The sequence below is a fragment of the Tachyglossus aculeatus genome, chromosome 5 (assembly GCF_015852505.1).
Source record: "Tachyglossus aculeatus isolate mTacAcu1 chromosome 5, mTacAcu1.pri, whole genome shotgun sequence".
Classification (NCBI taxonomy): domain Eukaryota; kingdom Metazoa; phylum Chordata; class Mammalia; order Monotremata; family Tachyglossidae; genus Tachyglossus; species Tachyglossus aculeatus.
Window position 1 is genome coordinate 73,402,023 of NC_052070.1, and position 10,348 is coordinate 73,412,370.

Genomic DNA, 10,348 nt, shown 5'->3' on the forward strand with positions numbered 1-10,348 from the left:
TCTAAATGTGACATCCCAAAAGTTCTCCTATCCAGCTGCTATCAAATCTCTAGAACCCTGGGGGGATCATTACTTTGCAGAACACATCTTTAAAAAAAATGGCACTTGTTAAGGACTTACTATATTCCAAGCACTGCATTAAGTGCTGGGGTAGATACAAGCTAATCAGGTGGGACACAATCCACATTCCTCATGCGGCTCAGGGTGTTAATCCCCGTTTTACAGATGAGGTATCTGAGGCACAGAGAAGTGACATTACTTTCTCAAGGTCACACAGCAGACAAGTAGTAGAGCCACGATTAGAACCCAAGTCCCCTGACTTCCAGGCTCACACTCTTTCCACTAAGTCAGACTACTCTGGCTGGCCTCTAAATACTTTCCTGATAGATCCCCGTTGCCCCTTCCCCTCAGATTTGGGAGGTTCAGTGAGATTAGGTGGGATGGGAAAGGGAGAGTGAATCCTTGACACGAGGTTCCTGGCCTCACCTGGGACTCCCTACACTCCCTACCCTCGGGAAGCTTAGCTGCTGAATCAGGTCCTTCTTACTGTGGATGCCCAGAGTGTCCTCAAATGATGCGGGGTCTCCTCCCCTGTAAACTCCAAATGGGCACCCAGTCCCCCTTCACTGGGGCTGGGCACTACCTCCAGTTCCCTGAAGCTGGGCACTGCCCAGTCCCAGATCCACAGCGGTCCACCCGACTCTGCAAATGCAACAGTCTTAGAGTTCTGAAACCTTTCCCTTCCTGTATGAAGTCACAACCTGCAGGGCATCTCTGCCTCTGAGTTACTCATAGTCGATGCATAAACAGAGGCAAGCTGCTTTTGCAGGAGGCACAGATTTAAATCCGTAATTAGTGGGTTTTGAAACATCACCACGGTTGGGATTAGCCCATCTTCATCGTTAGGGAAGCAGACGGGGTTTCTCCTGCCAGATTGACAGAAACCTCCGAACTAACCTTGGAATTCCCTTCTCGGCTGCCAGCCTCGTTCGTCTCCTTGCCAATCCTGCAGCTGCCTCTGTGCTCTCCTGAGGCTCTTAGCCTACACTGAAATGGTTCTAACTTTCACTTCACTCACAACAGCCTGTCTATCCCCAAATAGCTCTGGGGTGGTGGGACCTCACCCATCCTTGATGTTGGCTGTGGCCCCTTTGACTAGACCACCCGTAAGTGAGCTCTAGAGAAGGAGACCCAAGCCAAGCCCACTGGCCGCAGCATCAAGGTAAAATGATGACTGCTCAGTGGTACCGTGGCCTGGGGATCAAGAAAGTGCCTGGAGGTGGTCCCTGGGTATTACACACACCTGCTCCCTCCCGTGCCCACCTTCTGAGTCCTCACTGCTCTCATGCCGAGACAATCCGACTTCCCGTGCCGTCAGCACTGCAGAGCAGATGCAGCTTGCACAGGGCAAACCCAGGGTATCCTCTCCTGGGAGGATCGTCAGCAGCCTGCTCCGCCGGCTTCAAGGGTGGGTTCCTTCCTTCCTGACAGGGGAACCCGGTGGAACTGAAATCACCCTTGCCTTGTCAAAACAGCCAAGGCTGAGCCCCCGGGGCTTCCAGCTCCAGGAATCTTGCTGTGACCTGTAAACCACTCTGGCAGGCTGGGCTGGGGGAAGGTAAAGGGAGTGGGCACCAGGATCACCAATCCTCTGACCAGATTGCCATCGTATTTCTCACCTCAAGGGAGACTGCTGGGAAGTTCAGTTTTCCCTGATCAATCTGTTCTTGCAATCAAAGCTTTGTCCTGCACCAACTCCCTTCCCGAGTAAGCACTGTGTCCTTCCTTACTTCAACCAAGCTGGGAAACAGAACTCAAGCCCATGATGTTTTCCAAGACCAAGGATAATCTGACACTTTGTTTGGAGTGATCTGCACCTGTAAGGTTAAGAGTTTGGCAGGCTGGGAACTGCCGGTGATATGTAACTTGACTGATCGGCCCAGGGGCCAAGATGCATTGGAACCTCCCCTCTGCAGATAAAATGCCAATTAAAGAAACACCTCAGTAACCTATGTTCCATTTTTAAGAACACTTTTAAAGGTGTCCTTAAGTCGAGATGAGATCATTTCATACAACAAAATTTCAGATCAACAGACATATCCAGGGTCACCGGCAGTTTGCATCAAAATGAGTTTACTATATTATTAATCGCCACCCCTGCAGCGTTTTTCATCACCAACTGGGAGGTGAATGGTAAACATTGTGATTCCTATTTTAAGAGGTCTAAGGCTCCTGAGGAAGGTGGTGTTGGAGAGGTACTAAGCAGTTAGGGAGTCCTGGTTGCCATTCATGTTGCACTGCGGAAATGTTCATGGATCTACAACTAGTAATCACTTAGCTATGATGCCAGACTAGAGGAGATAGAAGCCCAGAGCACTCCCTGCAGCCCAGAATCACATCATGGATCTTGTCAAGAAAGGCAGAAACATGCCCCTTTTGTGCAGAATGGGGAGAGTGCATGGTCTCTGAATGGAGATTTGAGGGTTGAAAGACTTTTCCTGGCACAATGACCAAGAGTTTGGACCACTGGCTAAATCTCTGCCTCTCAGGGGGCAGCTGTTCACTAGGTCTGCGTCTGAACTAGTAGAAACTACCCTCTTCTGGCCCCTTCCTTTCTAAGGAAATATGCCCTTAGAAGTATTTTCATCTTCATTTCGGTGACTCATTAAGAGCACAGCCAGACGAATTCACAGCAGGCAGTATCCCCAGAAAAGCCAGCCCAGGTGTCCACTCCTGACCTGTGTCATTGAGCTGTTGTTAGGTGCTTCTGAGATTGCAAAGACATTTCCTCTAGTACCAAAAGATTGTCTGAATTAGGATAGGTAAAGGCATTTTAGAATGAATCTAAATATACAAGCCTCATTCGCCCAAGCAACACTGCATGTACCCTGGGTTTGAGATAGGATTGGTTTCTTTTAACTATTTGACAAAAATTTCCTGGCCTCCCTGAAAACTCGGGGCTGAGCTGGTGTCAAGCTCAAGTACAATCCATCACAAGCAGACATTGAGATGTCATTTAAAATCACTAAAAATGGAATTCCGCACATTCTGTTTCACATTCAGGAAAAACAGCTTCTATTGTTCTTTGTACTGTGACCTTTTCCTTTCAGGGTACACACACACACATAGGCACACACACACACACACACACACACACACAGGCACACACACATAAGATCCTTTGTGCAATGCCCCAAAACTTGACTATCCATCAAGATACAACTCAGCAGCTATGTATCATGCCGGATTATCTGTCGTTCTCTCCTTTGAACAAAGAGCTCAGCGTGTGTGTGTGTGTGTGTTTGTATATGTATGTGCACACATGCTCAACTCTTTCCTCCTATCCTACCCATCCTACCCTCATTACCCGAGGATGAAATCCTCTGAATGGGGGCCGCCTAAATTGTGCTCAAGAATGCGACAACCTGGCACTTGTCACAAACTAAAGACCCGAGGCACGAGGTAAAGAGGGAATGGTCAGAGAGACAGAGGTGTGGAAGAAAACATCATGTCACCTGTCCCTGTTTTTACAAGAAAACGTTGAAGTAGGCTGAGCAGAGTTGTGGGAGAACTCCAGGAGAATTATCGGCAAAACCACCTAGACAGTGAACAGTAATATTCATCTGGGAAATTCTATTTGCAGACACAACCTGAGTTATTTTGGTCCTTCCAGAGATCAACCCCATCTCCAATCCCCTCGAAGAAGAAACACCATCCTCACTTTGCAGGGAGTTATTGATGCCGGAAATAGCAGTGCCTCCGATCCCCTTCATTCAAACCGCAAACTCAATCTATAACTGTTGGTCTGCTATTTTTTATTAAACCAATTCTGCTGGATCAATGCTTCCTACCAGTTAGAAATTATGAATAAATCTCAAAATGTCCACGGAAAGAGCTTTGAAAGGCTCACATAAATCGTGATGTAGGAAACATACATTGAATCTGCGTTGATGTGCAGTCAACCTTGGACTAGAATTAAACTCTAGTAACTAGTGCATAGATGGGCAGTCCTGTGCAATGATCACGCTCCCTCTAGCCTCCTCTCTTTGAGATTTCAGAAACATTGCTAAGAATTAGTCAGGACCATACATTAGTCACCTAACGAAGGGCTCCTGAAACATAAATTATAAGGAAAAATCCCACTGATTATAGCTCTAGGTGGGGAGAGGAAGCAGGGGAGAGGAAGGAGGGACCCCATTTCTCTCCCAATCCTCTTCTCCTAGATCACTCACCAGCTAGATTGGAAACACAAGGCTAAAGTCCCCCTCCCGCAGATCAATGAACTCCTTGCTGGGATTAATACTTTGAGGCCAGGCTCAGATGCCGTAAGGCCAAAGTAGAACAAAGATATCTCAATGGTGAATCCCAAATCCTGCTCTCCTCCACCTCCTTTCACCAGGGGCCTGCGGTCAGTGGGAGATTTCGCTGCAGGAGGCTGCAGGCGTGAACAGTTCGACCCCTATTACTGTACTCAGAAAGACCCAAACTAAGAAAATGAGAACCTCTAATTCCTGGCTCACCCTGATCACCTCAAACGTTGAGGGAGAAGAGGAGGTGAGAAGGGAAGTTGCGTGGTGAGGGAAGAGTGGAACAGGACAAGATATAGAACTACGGATCTACCCCTACCCTGACACTGGCGATGAGTACCTAGTAGAAGCAATTACACCAAGGGAGAAGGAATGCCGTATTGCCTCCCACCTCCACACTGAGGGATGTCTGCTGGAGGGTGAGAGGGCCGGCTAGGAAGAAAAAAAAATGTGACTAGTAACTCAAAGCAGCAAGTTTTAATATCCAGGGAGGGAAAGGTAGAGATATTTCAGAGGGCTTTATCTATGTTGCTGGAGGAGGAAGAAAGTTGGAGAGAGAGCACGGCTGGCTGAGGAAGTAGAAGCAGCAAATACATCCTCTGAGCTGGAAGTTCCCATCAAATGGAGAAGGTTCAATCATACTTCTGCAGTTCCCACCAGTCCAGCTTCTCCAAAGCACAATAGGAGGCATGATTTTTCCCAGCACAGCTTCATCATAAAATAAGCCAGGTTGAAAAAAAAAAGACCCAACATCCCTTAGGCATCCCTGAATCTGCAGCTGCAAAGGTTTGGGTTTGATGGTGCAACTTGGTAAATTAGTCACTCTTTGTTTAACTTACCCTGCTGGGCTCATCCTTCCCTGTGGCACTCCAAGTTGGTTGAGATGAGCATCTCATAAATAGAAGAATGACTCTGGTCACTGTTTGCTGCCTATTTTAAGCAGCAGATGTTGCTTAACTGGTAATTCCAGGAGAAAGAAATCCCACTCACTGGGTAAAAGATGTCTTTGCTCTCATTACAGATCTGCCTCCCTGGAGTTGGCAAATTGAGAGCTGGGTTGGCAAGGCGCTCACTAAGGCAGGCAAGGTGTGGTGAGGGGGGTGGTGGTGAGGTGTTTGGTCGAGATGAGAGAAAAAGGGGGGGGGGGGGAGATATTATAAAAGCGAGAGAGAGAACACCAGTCCTGTGTTACATGTCAACCTCTGGACCCTTTTCCTTTGTCAAAGAAAGGCAGGGCTCAGTCAAGCTCCCCTTGACTTGCTGGTTCCCAGCATTCAGTTTCACAGTGGAAATCCTGAGTGTAGACTCTGCTATTAATTCAGGGGGACCCAGAATCCCCCTTGGTTAAGTAGTCTGACTGTTACATGCATGGTTTTTTTTCTCTTCAAGAGAAAATTCCCCAGAGTCTGAATGGCTTTAGTGGTTCAGCACTAGCAGGTAGACGATTTTTAAAAATAAAAACCTTTCAGTCCACAAATAGGACACTTCTTCTGAGGGCTATTATTTTTGCCCCGTAAATGCTCAGTCATCAGCGGTTTGGGGCCATGTGAACATTCTGAATGTAAATTGCGAGGCAACCTTTTAAATCACCTATCCAAGCACTGGTGTTTGCTAAATCAAGCAAGGTAATTACGCTACATTAGTCAATACTAGCCGAGAGAGGGTGACCTCGTTTTTAATCTTGGGAAAAAAAAGTAACCGCACAGAAACCTCTGTTTGCAAGCAACGCAACCTGGTATTACCTCTAGAGTGAATGGGGACGGGGGTGCAGCTGAAAGCACCGAGAGAGATCTTGGAAAAGGCATCTGCACCATCACTTTGCTGGACATCTCCCTTGAGGGTGTTCCAAGGGAGGGGGAAAGAGCAGGGGATGGGGGGCTGGGGGTGGGGAGAGGGAGGGAAATAAAGCGGCCTTCGACCGAACTTGAGGCACATCATCACCTGATTAATTGCACACCTCCATTCACAGCTACTGTAAATGCACTTTACCTTAACCATCAGGGGCACAGCAGCCAACGACTCCACGCTGCCCTGTTTCTTGTTGCCCCGTCGACTTAAACCCCCCAAAGTGGGGTTGTTCTGCGTGACGGGTTTAAAGCTCCCAGGCTAAATACGAGGGGTCGGGGGGAGCAACGATGCTGGGATGTCTCTGCCACCACCAACTATATGAACCGGCCGCAAAGTAATTCCAAAGGGCAGGTGAGTCCTTGGCATCGACTTGGAGACCCCAAAATTGCGTCCAGGGGTCAGCGGGGAGGCATTGCTCAGTCTAGGTGACCTAGTGCAGCAATATCGGTCTACAATTTCTCCCCGGTTCTTGAAAGGAGACGGATCTGGCACACGCTTTGGGGGAATCGGTCCTCCGGGTAGTTTAAATTTTGTACCGCGCTTAACGGAGAATCACGTGCGCAGTGGGCACTCAATATATATCTGCTGCCCGGATGACTTGGGAAAAAAAGGTCGAAGGGGTTGCGGGGAGAGACAGAGGGCAGGGGATAGGGGAAGGGGAGGTACCGGACAGGGAAGGACGCGAAAGGATGACAGGACGGGACCGGCCGAGGCGGGACAGGGCCGGATGCCGGGATCGGTGGGGCATGGAGAGGAGAGGAGCGGAGAAAAGTGTGAATGTCCTAAAATGGCAAAGCGAGGAGAAAGAAAGTTTAGTTCAAAGAAAAAGATCTGGGGATGAGCGGGAGGCAAGTATTCCGGCTGGATCGGGGATGCTCTCACGGTGGAAATGATCGGGGACCGGGAAAGCGGTGAGAGAGGGGGAAAAGGCAAAAGTTAAGCCCGGGGTGAAGCTCCCCTTACCTGAAGTCGCTGTAGGGGTGGATGATCCAAAAGCCGGCCGACTTCACCCTTTCCTGCTCCCGCTCCACGGCCTTCTGGCTGCCGAACATCCTCAAGGAGAATTTGTTGACCCCGGGCTGGAGCATGGCCCCGAACTGGCGCTGCATGAAGCCGGCCTGGCCCAGCCGCGCCTCGTCGTCGGGGACGATCTGGTCGGCGCCGGACCCCCCTTCCACCTTGATGCAGGTGGCGGAGGAGGAGGAGGAGGAGGAGGAGGAGGAGGAGGAGGAGCGGGCGGGGGAGGAGGAGGAGGAGGAGGGAGGCGGCGGGTCGGGGGGCGTCTTGTCCTCCGCGGGGGACGCGTCCCCCTCCCCGATGAGGCGCTTCTCCTCGGCCGAGTCGCGCGGGTGGGCGCCGGCCCCGCCGCAGCCCCCGCGGCCGGCCAGGGAGGACAGGCTGCCTCGGAAGCGCCGGCAGTCCCCGTTGGTGCCGGACTTGCCCGCCCCACGGGGGGCCCCGTCGGTCTCCATGACGCCCGCGGGGTCCCCGGCCCGGGGGTCGCCCCCGGCGACGGCGGGCAGGGGCTTCAGCCGGATGCTCCTTCTCCGGCTGTCCCTGTCGCCCTCCTCCTCCTCCTCCTCCTCCTCTTCGTCCTCATCGTCCATGATCGAAGCCTTGGGTCCGATTTGCTGGGGAAGGCTGTACAGCCTCTTGCGCATGGACGGAGGGAGCCTGTCCATGGCGCCGGGAGGAGGAGAGGGGTTGGGGAGAGGGGTTGGGGAGAGGGGGACCCCCCCCCCTCCACCTCCTCCTCCCTCCCTCTCAGAGGGCAGGGGCGTCCGGCGGGTCGGGCATGCCCTCGCCCCTCCCCCGGGCGTGCAGGAGGGGCACCTGCGGACCCCCGGACGGATGACACCCCTCCGGGCCGGACCCCTGGGTGGGTGGGGGTGTCGCCCCAACTCAGAGGAGAGGCGCCGGGCACTCTACAGGGGCATCCCGCTCCCTGATGGGGAACAAAAGGAGGAGCGGCCACGACAGCAGCAGCAGCAGCAGCAGCAGCAGCAGCAGGCTGAACATGTTGGCATCGTGGGGGGCGGAGGGACGGGCAGAAGAGCCCCTCTCGTTGCAGCCGGCCCCCCCAAAGCCCCCCGGAGACCCCGCCCCCCTCAATGGGGCGCAGGCTGCAGCCTCCCCGGGCGTCGCTTACATCACGGCCGTCCCTTCTCCCTCATGCGGCTCTCCCGCTCCCGGGAATATTCATGAAGCTATCTGATCTATTGGGTTGCCATAGGAGCGGCTACTGCGAACCGGCTCTGCCTCCCCGAGCCGTCAGCCCGGCTCCTTAAAGGGGCCACGCGGCCGGCGGGGAGGGGCGCGGGACGGAGCGAGATGATGATGATGATGGTGGCATTTGTTGAGCGCTGACACTGTGCACAGCACTGTTCTAAGCGCTGGGAAGGTTGCAGGGTGATCGGGTGGTCCCAGATGCCGGCTCATTATTTATTTTACTTGGACGTATCATCATCATCAATCGTATTTATTGAGCGCTTACACTGTGCACAGCACTGCTCTAAGCGCTGGGAAGGTTACAAGGTGATCGGGTGGTCCCAGATGCCGGCTCCTTTATTTATTCATTTTACTTGTACGTATCATCATCCTCAATCGTATTTATTGAGCGCTGACACTGTGCACAGCACTGCTCTAAGCGCTGGGAAGGTTTCAAGGTGATCGGGTGGTCCCAGATGCCGGCTCATTTATTTATTCATTTTACTTGGACGTATCATCATCATCAATCGTATTTATTGAGCGCTGACACTGTGCACAGCACTGCTCTAAGCGCTGGGAAGGTTGCAAGGTGATCGGGTGGTCCCAGATGCCGGCTCATTTATTTATTCATTTTACTTGGACGTATCATCATCATCAATCGTATTTATTGAGCGCTGACACTGTGCACAGCACTGCTCTAAGCGCTGGGAAGGTTACAAGGTGATCGGGTGGTCCCAGATGCCGGCTCATTTATTTATTCATTTTACTTGGACGTATCATCATCATCAATCGTATTTATTGAGCGCTGACACTGTGCACAGCACTGCTCTAAGCGCTGGGAAGGTTGCAAGGTGATCGGGTGGTCCCAGATGCCGGCTCCTTTATTTATTCATTTTACTTGGACGTATCATCATCATCAATCGTATTTATTGAGCGCTTACACTGTGCACAGCACTGCTGTAAGCGCTGGGAAGGTTACAGGGTGATCGGGTGGCCCCAGATGCCGCCTCATTTATTTATTCATTTTACTTGGACGTATCATCATCATCAATCGTATTTATTGAGCGCTTATTATGTGCAGAGCGCTGTACTAAGCGCTTGGGAAGTACAAATTGGCACCATATAGTCCCTACCCAACAGTGGGCTCGCAGTCTAAAAGACTATGAAATATCTATTCTATTTATTTTATTTTGTTAGTAGGTTTGGTTTTGTCCTTTGTCTCCCCCCTTTTAGACTGTGAGCCCACTGCTGGGTAGGGACTGTCTCTAGATGTTGCCAACTTGTACTTCCCAAGCGCTTAGTCCGGTGCTCTGCACATGGTAAGCGCTCAATAAATACGATTGATGATAAAAGACTATGAAATATCTATTCTATTTATTTTATTTTGTTAGTAGGTTTGGTTTTGTCCTCTGTCTCCCCCCTTCCAGACTGTGAGCCCAGTTGGGTAGGGACTGTCTCTAGATGTTACCGATTTGTACTTCCCAAGCGCTTAGTCCGGTGCTCTGCGCATGGTAAGCGCTCAATAAATACGATTGATGCTAAAAGACTATGAAATATCTATTCTATTTATTTTATTTTGTTTGGTTTTGTTCTCTGTCTCCCCCCCTTTTAGACTGTGAGCCCATTGCTGGGTAGGGACTGTCTCTAGATGTTGCCGATTTGTGCTTCCCAAGCGCTTAGTCCAGTGCGCTGCACGTAGTAAGCGCTCAATAAATACGATTGATGATGATGATGATTAGTCCAGTGCTCTGCACATAGTAAGCGCTCAATAAATACGATTGATGATGATGCATCAGCCCCGGGAGGAGGCATCCTGAATCCTCAGTTGGACCAGAATAGTAACAGGTCGCTTGGAGTGCGGGTGGGAGCTGTCCATTTGGGTGGGAAGCTTGTGGGGGGGCCCAATGCTAGCCGACCCACCCCGTCCTCCTTCCCTGGATGGCTTTCTCCGCGGGGAGGGTCAGGGAAGACGCCGGGGAGCTCCG

At 51.3% G+C, this 10,348-nt stretch overlaps 1 protein-coding gene across 1 annotated transcript in view; it reads right to left on the minus strand.

Annotated features, from left to right (window-relative positions):
- Positions 1–7,866, minus strand: part of HCN4 (hyperpolarization activated cyclic nucleotide gated potassium channel 4) — a 135,907-nt gene extending 128,041 nt beyond the window's left edge. The window contains exon 1 of the mRNA XM_038747328.1: positions 7,119–7,866. Coding sequence (XP_038603256.1) covers positions 7,119–7,837 — 719 coding nt within the window. The 5' untranslated portion in view covers positions 7,838–7,866. The remainder of the gene's footprint in view (positions 1–7,118) is intronic.
- Positions 7,867–10,348: the final 2,482 nt, after the last annotated feature.